This window comes from Bidens hawaiensis, unplaced genomic scaffold (genome assembly GCF_021521415.1).
Source record: "Bidens hawaiensis isolate Kalapana, Puna unplaced genomic scaffold, B.hawaiensis_p1.1 tig00040588_1, whole genome shotgun sequence".
Classification (NCBI taxonomy): domain Eukaryota; kingdom Viridiplantae; phylum Streptophyta; class Magnoliopsida; order Asterales; family Asteraceae; genus Bidens; species Bidens hawaiensis.
The window spans coordinates 2,889-29,474 of record NW_027505668.1 but is presented as its reverse complement, the minus strand read 5'-3'; the positions used below and the strand labels follow the sequence as shown (position 1 = coordinate 29,474).

The 26,586-nt window shown below is 33.8% G+C and overlaps 3 protein-coding genes across 6 annotated transcripts; 1 reads left to right on the top strand and 2 right to left on the bottom strand.

The window, feature by feature from the left end:
• Window positions 1–2,136: 2,136 nt before the first annotated feature.
• LOC143614631 (protein WVD2-like 6) lies at window positions 2,137–6,037 on the top strand. 4 transcript variants are annotated; one of them, XM_077088015.1, is made up of 11 exons: window positions 2,137–2,256; window positions 2,378–2,417; window positions 2,833–3,050; window positions 3,146–3,361; window positions 4,154–4,203; window positions 4,493–4,564; window positions 4,901–5,000; window positions 5,074–5,145; window positions 5,234–5,341; window positions 5,417–5,632; window positions 5,750–6,037. In XM_077088015.1, exons 3-11 carry the CDS (start codon window positions 2,835–2,837, stop codon window positions 5,786–5,788), a joined length of 1,089 nt encoding a protein of 362 aa, XP_076944130.1. In that variant the 5' UTR covers window positions 2,137–2,256; window positions 2,378–2,417; window positions 2,833–2,834; the 3' UTR covers window positions 5,789–6,037. The 4 variants fall into 4 exon arrangements, with proteins under 4 accessions (XP_076944130.1, XP_076944129.1, XP_076944127.1 ...); XM_077088014.1 differs by having other exon boundaries at window positions 4,157–4,203; window positions 5,417–6,037; XM_077088012.1 differs by having other exon boundaries at window positions 5,417–6,037.
• A 963-nt stretch (window positions 6,038–7,000) lies between these two features.
• LOC143614635 (EIN3-binding F-box protein 1-like) lies at window positions 7,001–10,414 on the bottom strand. The gene is made up of 2 exons (XM_077088017.1): window positions 10,152–10,414; window positions 7,001–9,432 (listed from the first exon to the last, which is right to left on the bottom strand). Exons 1-2 carry the CDS (start codon window positions 10,174–10,176, stop codon window positions 7,607–7,609), a joined length of 1,851 nt encoding a protein of 616 aa, XP_076944132.1. The 5' UTR covers window positions 10,177–10,414; the 3' UTR covers window positions 7,001–7,606.
• Window positions 10,415–24,815: 14,401 nt separating this feature from the next.
• On the bottom strand, window positions 24,816–26,247 carry LOC143614633 (uncharacterized). Its single transcript, XM_077088016.1, has 3 exons — window positions 26,147–26,247; window positions 25,059–25,309; window positions 24,816–24,983 (listed from the first exon to the last, which is right to left on the bottom strand). Exons 1-3 carry the CDS (start codon window positions 26,200–26,202, stop codon window positions 24,880–24,882), a joined length of 411 nt encoding a protein of 136 aa, XP_076944131.1. The 5' UTR covers window positions 26,203–26,247; the 3' UTR covers window positions 24,816–24,879.
• Window positions 26,248–26,586: the final 339 nt, after the last annotated feature.

Here is a 26,586-nt window from a genome sequence, read left to right as displayed (position 1 = left end):
TTTTATCCATAATCGAAAACTGAGTTCGGCAATGAAATAATCAAACCAAATTCAGTTCAGATCGGTACCAAGCAAACCGATCTAAATCGTCAAACAATAATCTTACCTATATTACTTTCTATTTTTTTTGGTTTTCGTTTTCTTTTCACACTTACAAAGTATATATTATGAGGGTCCATTTTTAATAAATATACAAGGTATTTGAAATATAAGAGACCAACCTACACTTGAAACGGTGATGAACATATATTTAAAATAATTTAAACATATTTTAGTGTATCATGTTAAAATAAAACGTAATAATTTAATCTAACATGTTTACTAACCAAAAAAGTATTACATTTATTATGATATTATATGAATACTAACGTTTTTGGTAAGCTTAAAATAATACATATTTCGATTAATTGACACTGACCAATCCAATACTAAAATATACATATTAATGGTATAGATTCTTCAACGTAAACTTCAAAATACATTTGAAAATTTTCCCTTTACTTTTTTTTTTCAAACGAAAACGGAAAAAGTCCGGCTATTGTACTATACAGAGTAATTTAAGGGTAAATGCGACTTTATATGTATTGCCGAAACTTACATAAAAAAAAGCGCCAGGGGTGGCGGGGGGGGGCTCAAAATTTCGATCAAAATAGATAAATTTACACTACGTGTAAGAATTTTTGAGCGAATAACAAATAAATTTACATTAATGCAGAAAAAACATCGAGGGAGGGGGGGGGGGACTGGCCCTCAATATCCTTCATTCATGTTTATACGACTGCAAAAAGTAGAGTGTTAGCCCTAGCCCACCTTAATTCGGGAAAAACCTACTGTCAGAAGGCCTATTACGATAAAACCCAGATAGGCCAAACTTTAACACAAGCCTTCATTTCCTTTAAAATGCGAGTTGAGCTGAAGCTCATCGTTCACTTTTTTTTTAAAACGGTGACTTTCGCAGTTAAGATATATCACACTCATCGGTCCAACAAGAGGAGGAGCCCCGCCACCCCACTCGGGCCAAACTATGTTGACATAATCGGGATCCACGCTGGCATCCGAGTTTGGCTTGGCCGTTCCCGGTAAAACCCAGTTGGCTCATCCCGCCCAAAAGCACATGTTTTTTTGCTCAGGAAAAATCCGGTCGGAATCAGGACTCGAACCCGGGACATCCGGGTCATCCATCATATTCAGGACCCATCGTTCACTTAAATTTTTTTTTCTTTTTTTTTCTAATAATATAAATATAAATGCTAATAATAAAAGATTAAAAGAAAAGTAATTCTAAGACTACAACCATTGGTATTCTCAAGATTGCAATCTTGAGATTTTGAGAATAAAAAAAAAAGAAAAAAGGAGTAAAGGAGGCAAACTAGATTGCAAACCCAATTTGTTTGTCTCATTCACACATGTCACATTTCCATTGATTACTTTTTATTTTGATTTTTCCTTTTTAATTCATAACAATTATTTATATATATATATTTTGGTTTTTGTTTTATAACTTATTATATTTGATTTTTAAAAAAATCTAAAAACACAATCGTACCTAGTTTTTTTATGAGCATTCCGGTATAAATTTCGTTAAAAATAGAGTTTGTTTAAAAAATCGTATTTTTTATATAAAATTTTAGTTTTAACCATTATTGAATTATCTTATTTGAACCACTAGTTTTATATTGGTTAGTCAGATTTTTGGATAAGATTTATAATCTAAAAAATCATATATTATATAATTAATCAAAATTAATTATAAATTGAATTTATTTAATAAAAAAAGGATGAGATTTGATGGGAGATAAGATATGAGTGGGTTAAATTTTGTAGATTAAAGAGAAAGAAATTAATTTTTTAATAGAAGATTAAGATTGTGAGATTGTTGACGGGAAAGTCTAAAACAAAGGAATAACCCGTGAAAGGTATACTCACCAATTCTGAAGAGATTCTGTCCACCCTTGGATTAAAATAGAGGACTCAGATTAAAACTACCACGCCACGTGTCACTACATAACTATACACTGACGCCACACCAGATTCCTCCTCCTCACACATTTTTCACTCTATACTGTGATATATTATTATACATACAATACATACATCTTCTTCCCTATATTCTCTCTTTTAATGTCTAAAAATAAATAAAAAAAGATTTCACACACACACAAACAAACCCTTTTCATTTCCACAATTAAAGATTCAAAGATCCATTTCAAAACCCCTTTTCTTCTCATGGTCTTCTGATCTTTTATTCTACTCTTGGTGAGCATTTTTGTGGGGTTTTAAGCCTTAATTTGTTGAAATGTAGGGTCTTTAATGATGGGTTTTGTGTCTTTTTGTTCTATTTGGTTTTTGATCTTTGGGTTTGTGTTGAATCTTGCAGATTGGACATTGGATCTGGTTGTAAGTTTGAAGATCTGTTGGTTAGTTTTTGCTCAGATTCAGTTTGTGAAGCGGACTAGGGTTTTGGATTTATTATTATTTTTATTATTGTTATGTGTTTTTATGGTTGATTATTTAAATCTGCACAAATTGGTATATGCCCACCAAGTGTTTGTTAAAATGCCGCATAGAAAAATTATATAAATTTGAAGGACATTGCCATTAAATTATCATACCTACAAAAGAAAGTTATTGAATGGATTGTTATTATTGTTATTATTATCTGTTTTTGTGATTAGTTGTTGTATATGCTGGATCATGCACAAATTGATATATGCCTACCAAGTGTTTGTATAAATGCCTCACAGAAAGTTTAGTTTAATTTGATGGACGTTGTCATTAAATGTTCATACCCGTGAAAGAATATTATTATAAGAAAGATTTTGAATTTTGTAGCAATGGCGGAAGTTGATGATACGGTTGTTGTTTCTGGGAACGGGACGGTTCATGATGCTGTTCAAGAACAGGTTTCCAACTACAGTGAGGAAGATGACTCCATGGAAATAATAGCCAAGGTTCCTAATTATGATTGTGAAACTAAAGAAGGAAATGGGAGTGTTAACGAGTCAGTTACTGAACAAGTTGAAGAAAGCAACGATCTTGATGCTTTTAAGGTACTGTTAACGTTGGAAGTTGACTGTTTTTGTGCTAGAGATTGACCCTTTTGTTTTGAATTTAAAGGTTCATGTTGTTTTATTATTGTTATTAGGAACTTCAAGTAAAAGATGCTGATGAATCGGCTGTTCAACCCAAGTGTGAAACGGATACGGGTAATAGTTTGGCGCATCAAAATGATACCAAAAAGAAAGTAGATGGTAATAATGCAAAGAAAACTACTTCGGTTAAAAGTGGCTTGGTTCCTGTTGAGAAGAAGAGTGTTGGTTCGAAACCTGCAATAGGTCAAGCTAAGGCCCATGTTACTAAGGTACATTTGCTTATTTATACACTTATGTTGTTATTTTGGAGACTATCTTTATGGCAAAGCATTTTTATTACATTTGGTTCTTGAATAACAAGTGTACATAATCTCTCTCTCTCTCTCTCTCTCTCTCTCTATATATATATATATATATATATATATATATATATATATATATGCGTGTGTGTGTGTGTAAACACACACACATATATTAATTATAGGAGAAACATATAAACATTGCATTTCTATCATATTCTTTGTTTTAAAATCATTTAGGATTGACATAGTTAATGATTCTTTTTGTTATGCACATTCCCGATTTCTCGTAATATTTGGTGTTTTGCGTAGAGTCATCCCCTGTGTGTGTGTGTAAATATATGAGATGATTCAGATGTGGACCAAAAATGGTTGAAATTTTTGTAGTTTCGTGTTTATTCACATACCATTTAGTCGTTTTGTTTGTGAATATAGTTGGGAGGTTTAAATGAGAATCAAAAACATGTTTAAAACCACAAAAATGTGTGTGAATACGCATGTGCTTCTATCTGTTCGGTCGTTCACTAAACACTAGTGCACATGTGAACAATCAGATAACATTTGAATTAAAAACTAATTTTGTCATTTTGTGGTTTTCAACTTCTTTTTTTGTTCTCTTTTGAACCTCCACCAATAGTCGCACATAAATTAACACGTAAGTTCAAGGGTTCAAAAAGTTATTTCTGGTTCAAATTTGAATAATTCATTATGTATGTATATGTAATATAAATAATGTGGCATCTGGTTATTTGTTTACTTCAGCAGCCTGGAAAGTCAGATTCTCAAACGTCTACTGCAAATGCTGGTGTCAAGTACGTTTCTCTTTATCTATTTGAGCTTTATGTTTCATAAAAAATGCTGGTTTTTTTAATTTGTGTTTAGAAAGTGATATTATATGATTTTCAATAATAATGATCAGAGCAGTTATATTAAATCTTCACAGCAGCTTTTGCTGTTTGAAGTTGTAACAATCAGGATAATTAGTTATTTGAATGCTTGACCAAGTCACAATGAAAACATAATGTGAACAAAAATAGTATTATTATGAAAAAGTGAAGTAGTGAACCATAGATTTGTTAAGTTACGATATTTTTAATTTAGGGAGAAGATTAAAGTGAAGTCAGTGAAAGCAGTTCATGGAGCCACCACAGAAGGAAGAGCACATTCTCCTGAGTATCCTTTTTGTGTTAGCTCTTGTTACGTTTATGCATGATACATTTGACTTTTGAGGTCAAACCTAATATATCCGCGACTCCGCGTTTAACATTGATATGGTTTCAGTTAACATTATAATACTTGTGAGTTGATCTTGCTAGTTGCTACTGATTTGTTCTGTGAACTTATTCAAACCAAAGTCAAAATTAAGTTTACTTTGGTTGACTTTCAAATCAAAGTCAAAATTAAGTTTACTTATTCAAATCAAAGTCAAAATTAAGTTTACTTTGGTTGACTTTCAAAGTCAAAGTAGAACATGAAGACACTTAGATTTTCTTTAACTTTTTTGATTAGAAGCTCCACAACAGGAGACGAGAAGCCACAAAGACATGGCACCCTGCCCGCTTATAGTTTTAGTTTTAGGTGTAACGAAAGAGCCGAAAAACGTAAAGAGGTTGGAAATTTACTCCCTTTTTATCCTACTTTATAGCTCAAAAACTTGAATTTGTTTATTTTGTTTCTGGCAGTTCTATTCGAAGCTTGAGGAGAAGATTCACGCCAAAGAAGAAGAAAAGAACACCCTGCAAGCAAAAACCAAGGTAAATTTAAGTTTTTAATGAATGTTAAGGTCGTACACATCATTAGTGATAGAATATAACAATACGTTATATGTTTTTTTTGTTTTAGGAACAACAAGAAGCTGAGGTTAAACAGTTAAGAAAGAGCCTTATGTTCAAAGCAACACCTATGCCAAGTTTCTACCATGAAACACCTCTCAAACCCGAGTTAAAGAAGGTAACTTTGACCTTTAAAATGTCAAAAAACTACTTTCAGTTTCAAAACCGATACCATTAATTCTTGTTAATGTAGATACCGACCACACGACCCAAATCTCCAAAACTTGGAAGGAAAAAGGATTTGCCAATACCAGAGACGGAAGCAAATGGCGGTGCCACTTTTCGACCTCGGTTAAGTTTGGATGCAAAGAAGTCGGCGCTAAACAACAAAGCAGTCACTAAGCCTCTTTCCCCCGTTCCTGCAAGAAAACCCGCAAGAAAATCTCTTCCAAAACTACCCTCTGAAAAGGTCAAATTGCCTGCAGTCTCTAAAGATATCAAAGAAGCCCCTACCGGTGAAATTACAATATCGTCGAATGAAACAAATGAGCTTGAACCCGTTAAAGATGATTTGTCACATGTCGAGGTGGCCGATACACATGCGGTTGAGGAGAAAGCCAATTGAAATGATGAGAATGTTGAGGTGTCGGTATATAAACGATGGCGTTGGTTGAAAACTGGAGACGGGATTGGAAGGGTTTCTTGTGTTGCAAGTTAAAAGGGTTTTGTTTAAATCTTGTGTCATTGTTGTTTATAGTGAAGTCAAGTACTACTGCACTGAGGTAAGTGTTTTTGTCCTGCTTTTTTTTTTTTCAAGAATGGCGGTGTGACCATTTTGCCTTTGGATGTTTAGTTTTGTTTCTCATTTGGTACCTGAACTTGGAACTGTTATGGAATGTGGTTTAGTTTTACTCATTATCAAGAAACTGGTGGGAAATCTGTGTTCATGTCCCTTGAAATGAGATTGCTAAATTTCTATCCTTTCAGGCTTTAGTTGTATTATGCACTAGTACACCCTTTAATGTTATTTTAAAATTTAAATAAATATGAATCACCAAAGGACAAGTTGTGATAAGCGTTCAACGTTTTCTGGGCTGCCCCCATAGTTAGCACAGACTGTGGTATATCGACACGGACATTCTCATGAATGTGGCCAACCCAGGTGGGGATTCTATCTCCACCTTCTAAACCAAAATGCTCATTTTTTTGGGCACCCAACAATTCCAATCCATAACGAATGAAACATCGTATAGAATCCCCACCTTCTAACCAAAATGCTCATTTTTTTGGGCACCCAACAATTCCAATCCATAACGAAAGAAACATCGTTAGCGGGAGTCATTGAACAAAACTAACAAAACTTTCTTCATGGAAGCCACCTAAAATGTATCCAAGATGGTATATCTAAAAACTTTCTTCATGGAAGCCACCTAAAACTTTCTTCATGGTATATCTACAACCGAGAAGATGGCTTGAAACAATCGTAAAGCAAACAGTTTTGCAAGACTCGTTAACGAATTGGTTGGGAAATAGCTCTTTTAGCGGTTTAGAGGAAACCCAAGTATCTAACTGATTTTTCAGTTTCGTAAGCGACCCCAAAAGGAACCTCTCCGAACGCCCTCAATACAATCTATTATGAGTTGTGGAGCTTTGAAAATGGATATAATATATTGGTAGGGTGCCAAGAACTAGTATACCAGACACCCACAAACACGATCGTTATCAAGTAACAGGCGCCTGAAGGCCATGAAAGACAAACTAAGATTACCAATATCATCGCATACGCAACCTTAAAGAGCATGCATGCACTAAAACAACACAAGCAAGCAAAAGACTGTATAAAACAAACACATTTATTTCATTCGTAAGTCATAACACATACCATAAGTACATAACAATCTATGACAGACATTGATTCCAATCACATCATCAACAAGTTACAAACAAGTAAAGCCTTGAAAAAAACCAACACTTAATTTGGTTATCATCATAGAAACAAAGCGCCGCTGTCCTCTATCGAAACTTGCTTCAAGGAACCAACATCTAAAGAACCCAACCCAACACGACCCGATCCAAACACAAACACAAGACTATGATGACATGAAACGAAACATGAAACCGAACCACACAAGTGAAACGACAAAACACGCCCACTAGTAAAGCTTCACAAGAAGCTAAAACATAACTAGGACCATTGACAAGAGGTATCTCCAACAACCGAAAAGTGAGTTCAAAATTCTCGAGAAAATATGGCGAAAAAAATCTTGTAGCAGTTAAATTAATTACCAATTAACTGCAAAAAATAGAGATATAAGCCAAAAACCTCGGAAAAACTAGAACCGACTTTCAAATTGCAGACACACCCGTCTCCGACCCTGTAAAAAGTACCCGACCCACTAAAACATAACAATACCCGATCCAGATACTTGACCCGAGACAAGTTTTAAGAAAGGATATCACAGCTCCAGAGACGGTCAACAAGTTGACCAACTGAAGAATTACTGATCCCGTGACAGTTCTGGATATTCAAACCGACAAGTGACCCGCCAATTTTCAACAGGAACATTAAGCACCTGTCTGATAATAACCGACAGCCCGATAACGAAAGAACATTAAGATTCAAGTGCACTGCACGGGCCAGCACCGAAACACCAAAATCAGTGATCGCGCATTCGGAAACATCGAGTTCGTTGAGCAATAAGCAGTTGGATGCAACTGAAACCATGCTCGCATCGGTAACCAATCTGCAACCATTAAGGTTAAGCACATCGAGGGTCCCACCGTGCAGTTTTGTCATTTCACAAACCGTGTTGTCGGTTATATTAACGCACCCACTGATGTTGACTTTGACTAAACCGGCTTCACAAGATTCGATGAGCGGAGTAAACCCGTTGTCGGTGATCCCGTGCAGCCCGGTTAGCTCGACGTGTTGAAGCTCAGGGCAAAGCTGCCCGATCAACATCAAACTACCGTTTCCGAATCCTGGGCAGTTGTTAACGGACAACGTTTTCAGGGTGTTGCAGCGAGATGACGGGCCGTTAAAACTCAAATCTTTAAACCCGAGACAGTTTTTTAACGCAAGACTTTTTAATTTCGTGTCTCGGTTTACAAGCATAGAAAAGATTCCACACTGCGTGACGCGGTGGCATTCTTCTAGAAGCAGGCTCTCGAGTGAAACTGCTGACTTAGCAAACGAAAACAACCCGTTATCAGATAAGAAAGCGCATTTATGAACAGAAAACTGTTTCAGATTCGGGCAGCCTTTCCCGATGGCTTCGACTCCGACATCGGTCAGACCGAAACACGAGTTAACCGTTAACAATTTCAGCTTCTGCAATCCTTGACCATGACCCATAACCCAGAACCCCTTCTCGGTTACCTTACAAAGACCGGTCAAAGCTAAGTCGGTTATTGCAAGCCCATAGTGCCCGATAACAGCAACCGACACGTCACTAATGTTTATACCATGTAGCTTTAGTTTTGTTAACGAACGGCTTGTTGACGACAATAAACTTGCGACTCCTTGATCTCCAAGTAACGGGCAGTTTTTTAAGGAAACCGACTTCAAGTTACTGCACTTTTGACCGATTGCTTGAAGGCCTTCATCACCGATGTTCGGGCAGGATTCGATTGAAAGCTCGGTCAGGTTCGGGCAGTTATTTGCAATGGCGATTAAAGATTTGTTGGAGATACCCGACATTTTACAAAGATCGAGTTTTTCCAAATTATGACACTCGTTAGCGATTTCAACAAGCCCGTCATCAGAAACAGACGACAGATTCCACAATGAAAAACCCGTTAAAGACGGGCACCCACGAGCAACCGCTTTAAGCCCAAAGTTCGTGACACCACGGGTCGAATTGTTTCCACGGATAGAGAGTTTCCCGAGCCCGCCACGACTAGCGGTTCCAACCGCGATTGCTGCGAGTCTGACATCTGTAGCTTTCTTTCCTTCCAGAGATCTTGAAAGATGCCCGGGATCTTGAATGGTTGACTTTTGGTTCGAAGTTTCACTGATTTCATCTTTGTGGATCGTGCTTAAAAGCATAAGCCAACGCTTTGAAACCGAAGCGCATGAGCTTCGTTCTTGGTTTCCATCAACGCGTCTGAAGATCTCGAACAAGCATTCGTCTGGAAGCACTTCAATGGAGGTTTTCTGCTTATTATAAACATCTTCATTGAATACAAATGGTGCATTGATTCTGGATCGTTTGCAAGGTAAGGCGTAAACCTCGGTATGGTGTCCAAGAGACGAGAAAAGACCCTCCCCTGTAAATTAATTGCATACATAAGTTACAAATATAAATTTTAGAATTATAATAAAAAAATTTAAAAATCCCTCAAGATTTAACCAACTTAATGATCATATCATAAATTACATCCTTATTTAATAATCCGTTCATTCGATTCTCAATTATCGCAAAATTATGATGCCTTCAAGAACAATCACCAAAAATCTAAACAATTATAAAATCATATCTTAAACTAAAGGATGCAAACTAGCCGAGCCGAGCCCGAGCTTGTCTAGGCTCGAGCTCCAGCTCAGCTCGTTCCAAGCTCCACTCGTTTATTAATTATTAATTATTTTACTTATATGTATAATTACTTTTTTCTATACATTCTAATTATATACCTTTTTTTATATAACATAATACATATTATTTACTTACTTTTATCCTAATTTTGTATATAATAATAAGTATTATTAAAAAGTAAACACACATACATTAAAAATATAAAATAAAAACTAGATAAATAATAGGCTCATCTAGACTTGTGAGCCGGCTCTATTCTAGATTATAACGAGCCGATCTCGAGTAACTCAAACCGCTTATAGCTCGTTTACACAACGGTCTAGATCACAAAGACAAATTAACCTCCAAAAATCACAAATTGCATAATTACAATTAATATAACGACTAAAATCGATAAATTAAACATACCCACATCAAAATTAGCAAAATTGAACACACAGTTCAGATCCTTACCACTGTAACTGGCGAGCTTCTGCATGATGATGATCGAAACAAAAACCCAGCAAAATTAAGCCGAAAAAACCCTCGATCGAGAGCAAAAACGATCACTAGCAGCAACAATAAGATAATTAATTGATGGGTAATCGATTAATGCATGTGAATTGTTGAAAAATCATGAGAAATTGAAAACCCTAATAATAATAATAATAATTTAGGGCAAAAAGGGGAGAAAATTGGGGGAGAGTTGAAGAAGAGTGCATATGTTATTGTCGGGTGTGGGCCGGTGGGTGGGTTTATATACCATTAGAGAAACTTCCATGAAATGAACCAAATAATAATATTATTATACAGTGCTGTGTAGTTTGTTGTCCGTTTAGTTTACCTGCTATCATATGGTAGTTGTTTGGATGTTTTTATTAATGCGAACTAAAAACTGTGATTAAAAAAATAAACTTGAATGGATATACTTAATTAAAACGTGTTTAGTATTTAACGAGTTTTGAAAACAAAATAAGCACTCGTATCTATGGACGTAGTAGTGACCTTCACCTGATACAACGACAGCGTTGGCTAGGAAATGAGATGATTTATCGGTTGGTTTGTTGTTGTTTGTTTGTTAAAGTTGGAGAACTGATGGGAGAAGGAACATGTATGAGATGGTGAACATGGTAACGCATTATATATGGATCTCCGAAGATTCGGGAACTTGGTTGTTGTGGAAGACATGGAAGAATCAGTAGCTAAAAAACATAAATGGATATTTATTAAAGGTGTATTAAATATATAACTAGTTTTAAATCACGAGTTTTGAAAACAGAACAAAATGAGAACTAATTTAACTGTTTTGAATGAATTTAGCTGTCATGTATCATATTTGAAATGATACATGTACGTAAGTATACGATTTTCCGGATATTTATTTAATATGTATTTAACATATAACTAGTTTTAAATAAAAAAAATTGAAAACAAGATAAGAGCATTCACATCCACATCTTATCCCTCATCTTTTGTGAGGAAGGTTTTATAATGTATGTAGTGATTTAAGGTGTTGTGAGCGAAGAAGGAAGAAAATGCAGTGACTGTTCTGTATATTTGAAAAAATACTGTTTACCTTCTATAATTTTTAATATTTGTTAAAAGTGGTTATGAGTAGAGTAAAAAAAAAGATAAGGGAAGGGATGCGAATGCTCTTAAAGCACTCGTATATACTAAGTTTATGATAATCATATGTAACATAACAAAAAGAGAATCAATTTAACTTATTTGACTCGGTTTAATTGATTATATCAAATTATAACATATACGATTTCAGGATAAAGGATACATATTTAATAGCATTTAATTAATATTATATAAATTGATTTTAAATAACGAATTTTAAAAACAAAAAATTACTAGTATATACAATCATAATCATATGTAACAGAACAAAACGATAATTAATTTAACTGTTTTGAATCAACTTAATTGTCTTCAAATAACTAATAACATATGCACATAATTATATGATTTTCTTAATGTTGATTTATTATATGTTTAATATTGAACTATTTTTATAAACAATTTTGAAAACAAAATAAGTACTCATGAGACATGTATATCGAAAGTATGATATCATGTATAGTTTAACAAAAAGCGAAGGGTATGACTAAACATACCACTCATTCTTACTTGTCATATCCGATTGCATCTCTCGACGAATCACATTAAAACTTGTCATATTCTATTCTTAGAATAAATATTGTTTATTAATGATATTAAAAGGTTTGAAAAAATTTATTTAAAAACAATGTTATTCATGTATGTAGTATTATTTGAAAAGAACCAAACATTGATCCAATGACACAGTAGGTTGCTTATAATAAATCTTTGATATAATTTATCTACTAAAAAATAAAGTTTTTGAATATTTGGAAATAATAATGAATATAAATGCGAGTAAATAAATGATTAGAGAAAAACATAATCAAAAGAAAGTGTTCACTTATACTTTGAATTTGAATCCACTTTGACTTAATTACTGAGTATGTGATTTCGACTCTCACAAACAAATGTAGGCTAGAGTCCAAGGTCTCAATCCTTAGCCATATGATCTTTAATTTGGGAAGTTAACACAATGGTCAAATGCTAACAATCTCAAACCATTTATATGACATAACTAGTCTATGATATGATTATATATTGGTTCTAAAACATAGCTTCAACTCTGAGGTCTCGTTATTTAACCATATGATCGGCTGGGAAACTAACACGATGGTCACATGCCAGCCACCAAAATCATGTCCATGTAAGATACCATAAAAATAAGTTAAAACTTGATAGCAATTATGCACAAAAAGTCATCTAAATTATCGTTTATTATTTTGTCAACATACACATAGTTTTTATGTATTTATTAAACTGTTTTATATAAAGTTTGTATTATTTTACTTTATTTTTTTTATCAGAAGTATATATATATATATAATATTTATTAAGTAATTATATATTATATTTATTGTATAGATAATTGTGTACTTAGATAAATTAGACTAATGAGGCTTATTAAACTCGGTGGATAAAGTTTAGATTCAAACTTATTTATTAAAAGGGTCTCGTCTTAGGTTCGAGCCTAAATTCGTGTCAGCTTCTAAGTACTTGAAAATTAAATGAAGTCTTAAAAAAATAAATGATATCATATATTATTTATGTTAGGTTATGAATTCAAATATTTGTAGTGCAAAGTAAATTTGAAATTTTAACTATTTTAGGAATAAAAAATTACAAATTTACAATTAACATCAACAAAAATGGGTCAATTAATTAGTCCACCTAAAACAAAATATTAGTAAAAGGGTTACAAATTGCTTCTTAGTTTCTTTTTTGAACGACAAAGATATTATATTATAAAATGATGGTTAGAAAATAAGGTTAAATTATTCAACAAACGGTGATAAAAATAAGAAGTGTGAGAAGTCATAAATAATTGACATGTTTCAAGTGGGGACCAAAATAAAAAGGGTATAGAAGTAATTGTACACATTTTCTCTCTCCACATGCAATGCACATGTTAATACCTCCATCGTAGAACGTCTATAACTTTTTCGTATGATATTTATTTATTTTTAAAAAAATCATCATAATAACAAACGTTTTTTTATCTTTAATATGAGTATGATTTTTGTTATATAAAATTTAAAACAAAAATTACGTCATTGTGTATTTTCGCACACCATTGTGTATTTTCGCACACCATTGTGTCTTTTCACTTATCATTGTGTCTTTTTTCGACATTGTGTCTTTTCCCACACGATTATGTCTTTTCACTTATCATTGTGTCTTTTCGCACACCATTGCGTCTTTTCGCTTATCATTGTGTCTTTTTTCGTCATTGTGTTTTTTTAAATACTAATAACACCGTTGTGTAATAATAATATGTAAAAATAATGATAAAATAACAACAAATTATCTAATACATAAAACACAATGATTAATACATGTTACACAATGACGTAAAACACAAGGTGAATACGTATAACACAATGACCTAAAACGTAAGACACAATGGTGAATACTATAAGACAATGACCTAAAACGTAAGACACAATGGTGAGTATATATATAACACAATGATTTGAAACGTAAAACACAACGGAAACAACATATTACACAATGAACAACAAAAAACACAATTAAAAAACCCATTAATTTTTTTTATTTTTATATAACAATATGATACTCATAATAAAGATAAAAAAACGCTTATTATTATGGTGATTTAAAAGAAAATAATGTCGTATGAAAAAGTTATAGACATTTTAAAATGATGGGGGAAATTGACATGCGCCTTGCATGTGGAGAGAGAAAGTCAACAAAGGTAGGTTATTACCTTCATGCCATTCCCATCAATTTTTATTTATTAAATTAATCTCAGTCATTCAAATTTAAAATCAATAGACTGGATTTTTCTCACCATTCTTATTTTTGTTGTTCTTTGTATTTTAACTTTACCCTAAAATAACTAATCAAATAACAAAAAACTAATTACATGAAAAGAAGTGAGTTTTTTTTTAATGGTAAAGATAGTTATAATTTTTTTTAAAAGGCAGAGATATTATATATTACAAATTGCTTTTTAATATGTTAAATATATTAATCCACTTTAAGAATTGCAAATTGTAGATTCTTATAATCCATGTAGATGTAGATGATAGATCCAATTAACCATCCACAATCATAGCTTAATTTGTAATTAAATAGAGCACATAGTTGTTTAGAACTAGCTAGATCTTCAATAATTTTATATATAGCGTAAACTTTATACAAAATTAATTAATAAATTACCATTTTTATATAGGAGAGTGGCATAATCAATGGCGGACCAACGCTTGTGTTATGAGGGTCGGCCGTCCTCTGTGAAATTGTTTTTAGTATTATTATAGTGTAAAAATTCTAACCTTTGTGAAAATATATCGATAGTCAACTGAGAAAGTTTTCAATTTATAAGAAATTTTTTAGATCCGTCACTAGTATGATTAACCATAACAGAGGTGACAACGTGGTTTTATCATATATGCTCTAACTTAATAACTGAAAGTACGCAAGTTGGCCATCCTTTTGGAGTTTTGTTAATTATATATTAAGATAGATTAATCATCCTGATGGCTGTTAATTTTATTTTATGGACTGGTTAGATAGGATCTGCACAACTTAAGCAAGTTGGCCATCTTTGTATTCATGTTGGAATTTAATTAATTATTAGAAACATGATTAAGAATAATCCAATATTTTTTTTCTTCTAAATTAAGTAAGGAGTCAGGTATGAGGGGTGGACTCGGTCATGGTATCTTTTTTTTAACGGCCAATCAAGAACAGTTTTATTAAACGAAAACCGTCGACCTAGCAAGTTGCTAGACCAACGAAATTACAACGCCGATTATTAACATTACAAACGAGCCCATTCCCACCTAGAGGTGGGCAAATAAACCAGTTAAAAGAACCTACCCGAAAACTAAACCGAAACCGAACCGGTTTGGAACCGATTGAAACCGTCGGTTTGGAACCGGTTTGTAATTTTCTCCCCCAAACCCGGTTCCAAACGGGTTAACCGAACCGAAACCGGTCAAAACCGGGCAAAAACCGGTCAAAACCCGAACCGAAACCAATCAAAACACGAACAGAAACTGATCGTAACCTCGTCAATAAACCGGTTTCAACCCGAACCGAAACCGATCATAAACCGGTTTTGACTTTTGTTGACCAAACCGAACCGGTTTCAACCCAAACCAGTTTTGAGTTTTAAACCGGTTTGTGCACCTCTATTCCCACCTACCTTTAAAATTAGGGATATTGGTTTTTAATACTCCCAACTTTCACTCGTTGGATGATATCACTGATCCCAACTTTCGATTTGTTACCCACCACTCTCAACTTTCACCCTATTTGTTTTTGTCACTCCCTCGTTAACTAACGACTAACGTCGTTAATGGTCATGCTGATGTGGATGTTTTATGGGTGAGTTGGCATGCCTACGTGGAAAATACAATTTAAAAAAAAATATCCAATAATAAGAATAACATGAGTGGGTCCCACCCTTCCATTCCTTTCTTCTTCCCTTATCTTCATCATCCACCTGCAACCACCACTTGCAACCACCACCCTATTCTTCTTCATTTCCCATTCTAGATTATCAAATAAAATGGTTATAAGAGTTGTTTTTTAAAATATTTTATATCTAGGTGTAACATCACGAAAATTTCGAACCAAAAATACCAAATTTCAAAGTCCAAGGACCAAAAGAGAAAATTCTATTCTCCTGTCCGATCGCGATACGCGACGGATCAGAAGGAGGCCCATCGCGTACCGCGATGGGTATGTTTCAAAACCCAAGAAACGGGCTGTCGGCGATACGCGACGAACCAAAACCCAACGTCATCGCATACCGCGATGACGAAGTCTGACAGGGTGACACGTGTCAGGACACGTGTCACCACGTGGCATAAAGGCATGACGAGGTGACACGTGTCCGCCACGTGTCACAAGGTGGCATTATGTCTTGCCACGTGGCACCGCGTCCGCCACGTGGCGCCACGTGGCGAACCTACTAATGAGTCGTCAACCCTACATCGCGATACGCGACGGGGTTTTCAGCAACCATCGCGTACCGCGATGGGTTCGTTTTTTAGCCAAATAGGAGTGTTTGGCACATTCATTTCACACCCACATCCCACACTCTCTCTAGAAACTTTCTCTCTCTACCTCGGTTTCCGTGCCACCGACCCACAAATTAAAATCCGTACCATATACCGACGACACCTTGAAGTTCGTACCGAAAATCCCGACGACCGGCGAACCTCGTTTTGCGTGACCTCGTAACGCGTGACGACCCCGTAAACCGTGCTGACCCAAGAAGACCCGACGTCTCGCCTCGAAGTACGTGCACAACCCGGCGACACCCGAATGTTGCCTAGAATTGTGTGCCGAGGAGTTGTTGATCAAGATTCTCAAAGTACGTGCAAGCGTCGAAGTGCTGCCCAAGAATCTAGAAAATAATAAGCCAAACAAGGTAAGAGTTCTGTCCGAATAAAATATTAATAAAATAATAAAGGCTTAGACCTTAGTCGAGGGTATAGCCTAGACCTTGATCAAAGTATAACAATTAAATAAAATTTCTTTATAAATAAGAAATACAAAATAGTATCAACAAAGATTATATTAAAAATATAGTTTCTTTATGATTAAGAAACTTAAGCTTTTGTATATGAAGGATATAATTGAAATGTTTAATGAAAAGTAAAAGTTCATGAACAAAGGTTATAGTTAAGATAGTGTTTCTTTATTTTTAAGAAACATAAGACTTAACATACAAATATTTTAGATAAATGACGTTTCTTCTTGAAGAAGAAACGTATCATAGACATTTCTTCTTGAAGAAGAAACATGGCACATGATTAGCAAACAAAGAGGAAGGATTCATGTCCAGAGTATTTTATACAAACAAATAATCAATCAAGGTTTAAGCTATCAAAACCAGACTAAAGGTCTGTAGCCGGATTAAGAGACGATCCGGGTATTTATATAAACCTATTTTATTATAGGTCAATCATTCATTCATTCACAAAGGTTTTCAAACGAGATCACCACATCATTCACAACAGACAGTCACATGTGAATACGTTAAACCTTTTGCAATCAGTCAAGATAAACGAGTTGTTTATCTTAAACAAAGACAGTCAAAAAGAGATTTATGGGATTACGTGATCCCTATTAAAATACAAGATAGAAAATAAAAACAACTCAGACTGAGTACACATGTGTCTAGATCCAAACATAATCAATCTAGTCTATCAGTCAAGGCTACGTGGCCGCAGACTAGAGATCATAATAAAAGTTCTCAAATGGGCATCAGTTCCCAGTGGGCATCAGTTCCCAATGGGTGTCAGTTCCCAAAGGGCGTCAGTTCCCGGAGAACCGTAATTGTGTGTGTATGGCAAGTGGTACAAATCCCAGAAATAAGAGACGTTCTGCTGAGATTGTTTCATGAAAACTGTCTTGTCAGTCAAAGAAAAATTTATAAAATGTTTTAGAGTCAACGATTCACCAGCATATCGCTGACGTATTTCCCCCCCAAATATTACAGGAAATAAAGTTAGCACATGTAGCATGGAATTATAGCTAACTCATGGAGATAGATGCTCGCAAGGTAGAGATGGCTCAATATTTTAAATTATTAAAATATTGCAAACAATATTCAAACAAGTTTTATAAATAAAACAAAGGTTTGAAAATCAAACTCTTGAATATTTATTATTCGAGAAACTTTATATTAAATCAAATATTTTATTATATTTTAATGTTTCAAAACATAAATATTTTATTATAAACTAAAGACTTCCGCTAAAACTCTGATATATTTTCAAAACAGGTACCAACTATTGGTCACACGCCTAGGCCCTAAGTGAGGGTGTGACACCAGGTTCTGTCGATGATTTTAAATCCCCAATCTCGAAATTCAAAACCCTACCCTCAAATTCATTCCAAAACCGTTCAATTCCACTATTAAACTAAATCTTTGTAATCTCTGTGTCACTCAAAGCTTAACAACCACCAAGGTGATCGAAAACCGCCTGCCGTTGCAATCCACCACCACTGACAACATCCAACCCTTCAAATCGACCATAACCGGTGAAGAAAACTACCAGGAGAAAACTCAACTCGAACACATCATCCTCCGTCCCGACATCTATACCCGCTTCGTTAGTTGCAGGTTTGTATAAGTGAAAGAAGATTGAGGGGGAGGTCTAAGGTGGGCGGTGGGGGTAGCAGAAGAAGAATAAGAGGGTGGAGTGGGACCCACTTAGGTTATTATTATTATTATTGTTGTTATTAAAGGGTGGTTAGATTAAATTAAGATTTTTTTTAAATGGTAGTTTCTACGTAGGCATGCCAACTCACCCATAAAACGTCCACATAAGCATCTCCATTAACGACGTGAGTGGTCTGTTAACGAGGGAGTGACAAAAACAAATATGATGAAAGTTGGGAGTGGTGGGTAACAAATCGAAAGTTGGAAGTATTAAAAACCAATATCCCTTAAAATTATAGCCCACCTATAACCAAAGTTTCGCCACCTCTCCCAAGTAACACTCGCGTTCTTCGATTGATAGCAAACCCATAAGAAACTCAGATGTTTAATTTCGCCAATTAGATTCCCAACATGTGCCGACTTTCTTTAAATTACTACCTCATTCCTAGTCTTCCAAACACACCACATCGTTGCGAGGCAAACTACATGAAACACCTTAGCACCCCGATTGGACAACCAGTAAACTTATGTAGTTCCAATATATCACGAGTCGAGAACGCAAATACAGCTGGCACCTTACACCAATTTGTAACGGCATTCCAACCCACTTAAGCAAATATACATGGAACCATAATACGTTCGGATACTTTTTCCAATATCACAAATCAGACACACAACGAAGTTGACAACAATGTTTCGTCTCACCAATGCAGCTAAAACTGGTATTCTCTCCATTTCTGCCCTCCAAACTAATATCTCAACCTTTTTTTGGTACAAGATTATTCCATTCGTGTACATAACCTACCTCTCCATTGTGAGCCGGTTTCATCGCACGTTTAAGACTTCTCATAATCTCACTGAAAATTCATTCACATCGTCAACTTCCCATACTACCCGATCTTTCCCATCCTCTAACCGAACTTGTTGACACTTTAACAAGGAGAATCTTTTTTATTTTTTTATGTGTTATCTAGTATGCGGTAATACTCATTTTTATGTAATATACAATTACACTGCATTCTCGGAGTTAAAATACAAGGAAAAGAAATGATAAGATTGGATAGGGGAAGAAAAGAAAAGAAATTATATACTTAAAAAGGAATTCTCGAGTTAAATAAAAGAAAAGAAAATAAAGTGTTAATTAAATTCTTGAGTTAGATCGGAAGGAAAATATAGAGACAAAAATTGTAACTTTACAATTATGTCCTAATAACAATATGGAAAGAGAATAGAGATATGATAAATTAGTTATATTGTAATGGGCTATAAACTTTTCTTTCACAATTATGTCTTATTTGGCTGGAAAGTGTTGAAGGAAAAAATGTCTAGGTTTTCTTTCCATTTTCTTTTTTTTCTTAAAAAAAAACTCAAGAATTAAAAAAAAGAAAAACTTTTTTATATTTTCTTGTCAAAACCATTAAATAAAAAATTCAAGAATGCAATGTTAGTGATTAATTCAACCTAAATAAGCATTTCGGTGTGCTTGACTTTTTGGGTCTATTTTTTAAGCGTTTAAATTTTGATAAACCAAAAACAAGTTTTTTTCCTTTCTTTAATACAAACGCAATTAAGCTACATGGTATAGTTCATCACAATATGTGGGTCCCACTAAAGGTTAACCTATATGAGTGAAAGAGAGAAATGGGAAGAATTGTTACATTGGATGCACTATACAAAGGAAATGTTATTGATGAAGTCGGATCGGCGAAGGAGCATTGTTAGTAGTTACTAGTTGGTGTGTGATTCACTATACGTTATGCGTGAGAGAATTGCTACCTTGGATGCACTATACGTTATGCGAAGGCAAAAGAGAATCAATTGAACAAATTTTTCTTTCTTGCTACATGGCATCAGGAATTAGTATGACAAATTATTAGTAGTTGGTGTGGGATTCCTCCAATATATGTTTTTGAAGTTCGGGACCTTCTTAAAATTCACTTAATTAGCAAACTGGTTATCCTCACGGCATGTTAGTGTTTATGGAAGATGCGGAAGGAGGACATTTTGATAAATAGTTTCCCATGGGTCAAAAATAGAGGGAAACTAGCAAACATGGGTTGGGAAGATTGGTTTTCATTTTCATTATAAATGTAATATTGCTAGGTGTGAAACTGTAATGAGTTTGTTGATGTTACAGTCCAGTTTGTTGTTAGATTAATTAGGCCTATAAATGAATTGAACGTTTGTGAACTGTTATGCGGGAAGTTCGTTTATGTTCTATTAAACGAACGAACAGGAATAAAAAATTTGTGTTCGTTTGATTAAATGAACGAACATGAACACATGTTTCGTTCGTTCATTTATGTTCATGAACATTCGTTTATGTCTGTTTATTTATGTTCATTTATGTATTACTAGAAAATAATTAATTATTATCTGGATGAGTTATCTAATTATGTTCGTTTAAGTGTGTATTCATTTCTGTGTTTTCATTTATGTTCGTTTATGTTTGTTGTGTTCACTTACATTTGTTCATCTATGTTCATTTATGTTCGTTTATCTTTATTCAGTTATGTTCGCTTAGATTATAAACAAACGAATATATACGAACACAAATGTTTTTAATAGAAAAGTTAGTTTCAAATGATTAAATACCCATAATAAAGTTGAAATATAAAAAAAAAGGAATGTTAGTGGCTGCCACATGGCAACCATTGATTGGACCTTCCATCAAGTTACTGTAATATATAGGACAATTATATAAAAAATTAATAAAATACATATTTTCGTCAATTCAAACATCAGAGAGAAAAGTTCAATTATAATATTCATATGAACAAAGTCTTCGTCAAGTCTATGAGTCTAACCTGTAAAGATGAGCGGAGTATTATTTAATTACAATTTCTTTTATTAGACCATCATCATGGTTACTTTAAATATTCTAATTACAATTTGTTAATGAATATTCATGCAACTTGGATTCTCACGTGAACATTCAATCAAATTATATAATAAATAATTATAACAACTATTATTAATAATGTTAGTCGATCTAACAGCTATTTTTAAATATTCTTGTAAACTAATCGAATGATCACGAACAAAGCATATTCGTATTCGCACATTATAGTTTAACTGAACAAATGATCGAACGCAAAAGATTAAATGAACAATGTTTTCTTGTTCGTTTCGTTCATTAAGAATGTGAATGTGTTTTTTAATGTTCATGTTCGTTCATCGACTTCATAAACGAATAGTTCACGAACGTAATTGGACATAACTGAACATAGATGAACGAATATAAAAATTTAAGATTAAAAAATGAATTGAGCGATCAAGATTTGTTCCGGGTTTCAATCCTGATGGATGACCAGAATGTCCGGGTTCGAATCCTGATTCCGACCGGATTTTACTAGAGTATTAAAACATGTCGTGCATTCGGGCAAGGTGAGCCAACTGGGTTTTACCGGGAACGCCAAGCCAAACTCGGATGCCAGCGTGGATCCCGATCATGTCAACATAGTTGGCCTGAGTGGGATGGTGGGGCGCGACGTGTTCACGCAGTTAGATAACTTAACTAGGAAAGTCACCGTTCGAAAAAAAAAAAGATTTCTCGCACTTTTTACAATAATTAATTTTTAAAATAGATTTTTCCATATATATAATATAGTAAAGGTGGCAATTTTATAAGAAGTTGCAAAATAATTAATGCTAGTCAGTCACTAACAAATATAAGAAAGTGTTATAGTTTGATAAATAGCCAGGACTAATTCCATAACTTTCAAAAACTTGAAACCAAACTCATAATATAGACATATATACCATACAAACAATTTGTGTAATTATTTCTATCACAATTTACATGCGGTATGTTACTTATATAGCGTAACATGATATTTTTTTTAATTAACATATTTAAAGTATTACCTTTTATACATAGAGTAGTAGTGCATATGTGTCACCAAGTCAGTATCCAACACATTATAAGGTTTGTACTTTGGAACATGCCCTCATGCTTTATTGAGTATCCAACACATTCCAACTCATCGAGTATCTAACACATTCCAACTCATGCTCCTCATTGCAACTTGCAACTATTTAAAATTAATTCATAGATTAGATTCCTATTTTAATGAGTTGTATAAAGCCATCAGGTGGTCAGTGCATTATTAAAACTTTTCAAATTATTTTTAATGAGTTGTATAGTTGCAATTTGAGATTTTAAAAATACAACGTTGCTGTATCCACGTATATCTTTTCATTCTGATCCAAAATAATAATATTTAGATTTTTGTAAAGACTTAAGTTTAGTGTTAGATATGTAAAAGAATACTAGTGGTGCTTTTAATAACGTTAAATTATATTTGTCTATGATCATACGATACACGAATTCATTATCAAGTGTGTGTTAAGTATCAGACGTGAATTACATTCTATGTATCATACGCGAATAAAACGTGAACTACGCTATTTGTTGTTGTACATGTATTGAAATTTGTCAGTCAAACATACGTTTTTAGCTTTTTGTTGGCATACGTTTTAAATTTTGTTGATTGATACTTGATTGACAAATAAATGGATATGAACTAATGGTTATTCATGAAGGAAAACATATGCGCAACGACATGTCACAAACTCTATATAACTATAAGCGTACAGATTTTCTGATATAACTATAGAAGTGTTAACACATCCGAGAAAATAACTATTGTCATCCAATGTTTCATCAAAAGTACATGATTGAGTCAAACAGAAAGCTAGTTTAGTAATTTAAATATACTCGGACTATGGTTGAAGTGAAATTTGTTAGGATCGGTTTGCAACCACGCTCAAGCAAACAGTAGAAAAGTACATAACATGCAAGATTTACATGGTTTGGTCTAAACTGACTTACGTCTACGGGCTGCAATCAGGGTATTTTATTATTGCTACTGCCTCACTTGTGAGGAATTACAAGTACAAATACTAGCTTATTCAACAAGAAAAAAAAACTGGCCTAATAAAGAGATATAGGGCCGGCCCAAAACCTTCCTAGTCTTCTATCTTCGTTAAACCCAAAACATTAGTCTTCAAGTAAACCTGGCCCAAACCGAGCCCAAGCCTCCACAAACCCAACAAAGTTTTGTTGACCTATTGATTTCGGTGTTACTAGTATTCACACCCCAACACAACACATATTAATCGTGTGAGGCACGACTATGTGTTGCGTTCTAGGTCATCTGTTAAAGTTTAACACGATCTACTTAAAAAACGATTTTCTAAGTAGAGAAATACACACTCTCAAGTGCCATTTATACTAACCTTGCAAAAACAATATTAGAAGTTCTAGATATCCCCACCCCAAAAAAAGTGAAAGAACAAATAATAATCAAAACATCATACTTCAATGTTTCAAGAATAGTACGATATGAACATAACGATAGTTGATAGATAGATGTCGGGTGTGTATAATGTTATGTTTGGCAGCGGCTCAGTCATACAACCCCTCTTGTTCCCAAATATCCACAAGAAAATTTACCATTTCCTGACAAAATGGCATTTTAACAAATTCATATTTCAATTTCAAAATTCAAGTTTTTTTTTTTATTAATAAAATGAGCGACTTACATGTAGAGGGATCGGCCGCGAAAAAGGCTTGTTTGTCCCAAGCAAATTATCATAGGTTGCCTTCCAACTATCAAAAACACAATGAAAAATACAGTCAGGTATGGTTTTAGTGTTTCACTATTAAACTTGATATAATTGCAACTATTAGCAAAGTACCTATAAGGGTAAAAATGTAAAATAGTTGATTAAGCCCCTAAAGTTGTTTCTAGTGGTTTAGTTGCTATATTTTCTTTTGACTCATTCAAACATAGTAGATAAACTAAGTTGACTTCTTTTCCTATCTTATTGACTAAGTCCCTGAAGTTTACAAGTCTAGTTGAAAAATCTGCACATTTTTCAAAATAAATAAATTAGATACCTAACCGATAAATTGGGGAAAGTTAGTTGGTTAAATTCAACTAATAATCCCATTCATGAGCTACTTGAGATCGGTTTGCTTAAAAGCTCGAGTGCAGATGAGTTTAAGCGAGTTTAAGCCTAGAAATAAGATTGTTTAATAAACGAGTCTGAGCCGGAGCTTCATTTATCGAGGAGGAGAGGGTTTGTGAGTCCAATACTTATGCAATTTATATTTATTATAAAATAATAAATATTATGTTAAATATAAAAGTTATACCTATAGATACATATACAAACAACTAATAAATTATATTACTTAACAAATAATAAACTAGTTGACCCTCGAGCTTGAAAAACTACTCTTGAGCTAAGCTAAAGCTTTAGAATTGATGTTCAAAACAAGCCGAGCTGAAGCTCGAGCTATTATAAGTTAAACGAGTCGAGCTCGAGCCAGAGTCATCTACATGTATTTAGATATGCTACTTACTGTGTGTATCAAGAATAAAACAAGTAATATTATTTCTAATTTCTAACTTAATGACCAAATAAAAGTTGCAGCCTAAAAAATTACTTAAATACTCGCCTTATAACCGGAGGCCGAGCTTTTTTACTGTGATCACGCTCCTTATCTCCAATCCATTGCTGCCTTGTTTGGTTCCAAAGATGAAGACCTAAAGAACCAACCAAAAGTTACTATTTATTTCACAATTTATAAACTTATAATAATAAATAACTAAAAAACATACCATGATTTACAAATTCTGAAGGATTATTGCCAGAACTAGATTGAGCATCTACTGGTACATTGCTAGTTGATGAAACACTTATTTGAGACTGAGGTATACTATTACTATTGTTATCCATCTCATATGTGCTGCTACTCCAAAAATCTTCTAGAATACTATGTTTACCGGTGACGTGGTCGTTTCCTAGGTTTCCTGTTGGTTTATTATCAGTAGTTACAAATGGAGGCTTAGTACAACATCCAAGACACCCTCTGCTCCGTTGCAAATAAGATTTACAACCATAAATATGATTAGGATTTAGGATAAATGTCACAGACTAATTTCATGGATCAAAAACTAAGTGATCATGGTCCTTGATGTAAGCTTAAGGGTGTGGATCAAAACAAAAAAAACCAAACCAGAAAAACCGAATAAAAACAGAAACCGACGGTTTGGTTTTATGTTCATGTAAAAACCAAACTTACGGTTCGGTTTTGGTTTTATGTTCATGTAACTCAAATGTCTTAGCCTAAATGTACAATAATCCATTAGTATATAATTAATGAAATGATTTAAACCCCAAAATAATTATTTTGGGCCAAAACAATTTTTTAGACCTAAAATTTTCAAGCTTAGATACCAAAACCGAAAAACTGAACCGAATTCATAGATTTTAAACTTTTTATTTTAAATAATTAAAAAAAAATAATAAATATGTAGCTCAAATATTCCGGTCCATATAGATAATAATCCATCAGCAAAATGATTTTGGCCCAAATAAATTATTTTGGACCAAAAATTATTTTTTGCCAGCCCATATTAACTGTTTTTGACCAAAATATATTTCGTCCGGCACAAAATTTTCAAGCTAAAATAGCAAAACCAGAAAAACTGAAATCTAACCGAAAAATCAGAAACCGAGCAATTTTCAAAAACCGAAGTTTTGGTTTTTGTTTCCCTTTGAGCTCAAAACTGACTCAAAATGAACAGTTTAAAAAAAATCAGGTTTCGGTTTTTGGTTCCCTTTTAGCTTAAAACCGACCAAAACCGAACCGTGCACACGCATTGATGTTACAAAAATAATAACACGATTGAGACAGAACACTCACCCCATGAATTCAATAATTCTACGGATACAACTAGAAACTGATCCGAAAACTTGCATCTAAATATACACGTCAAAGAACCAAAATCAATCGCCTGATACCGAGAACATGATAAATAATTATGGGTTGATTTGAGCTTCAGGTCTTTGATTGCCAACGCCCACTAAGAATAAAAATAATAATCAGACTGTTACGAATTGCTTTACAACTTTCCTGTTTTACTTAACGTCAAAGTTATTCATTACACACTTGCGCCCCCTCAACTATCCTAGATATTCAATTGTAGCCTGAGTCCCAATCTCCGATTATATATATATATAACGTTGGTTTGTTTAAAGTTCTACGTTGGGATTTCTAAATATGTTTCTTACTATCTTAATTTTATATAACTTTATTATTCAACGAAATATAAAGTTATAGAAAAAATGTTTACGGATCTGGTT

What these genes read in the sequence shown, in the direction of transcription:
- LOC143614631 (XM_077088012.1), top strand. Translation starts at nt 2,835, where the DNA reads ATGGCGGAAGTTGATGATACGGTTGTTGTTTCTGGGAACGGGACGGTT. An exon ending in ACTGCAAATGCTGGTGTCAA is followed by an intron (nt 4,204 to 4,492) that starts GTACGTTTCTCT and finishes TTTTTAATTTAG; the next exon opens with GGAGAAGATTAAAGTGAAGT. An exon ending in GGAAGAGCACATTCTCCTGA is followed by an intron (nt 4,565 to 4,900) that starts GTATCCTTTTTG and finishes TTTTTTGATTAG; the next exon opens with AAGCTCCACAACAGGAGACG.
- LOC143614633 (XM_077088016.1), bottom strand. Translation starts at nt 26,202, where the DNA reads ATGCAAGTTTTCGGATCAGTTTCTAGTTGTATCCGTAGAATTATTGAA. An exon ending in AGAATTATTGAATTCATGGG is followed by an intron (nt 25,310 to 26,146) that starts GTGAGTGTTCTG and finishes GCAACGGAGCAG; the next exon opens with AGGGTGTCTTGGATGTTGTA. An exon ending in TTCAGAATTTGTAAATCATG is followed by an intron (nt 24,984 to 25,058) that starts GTATGTTTTTTA and finishes TTGGTTCTTTAG; the next exon opens with GTCTTCATCTTTGGAACCAA.
- LOC143614635 (XM_077088017.1), bottom strand. Translation starts at nt 10,176, where the DNA reads ATGCAGAAGCTCGCCAGTTACAGTG. An exon ending in GAAGCTCGCCAGTTACAGTG is followed by an intron (nt 9,433 to 10,151) that starts GTAAGGATCTGA and finishes ATTAATTTACAG; the next exon opens with GGGAGGGTCTTTTCTCGTCT.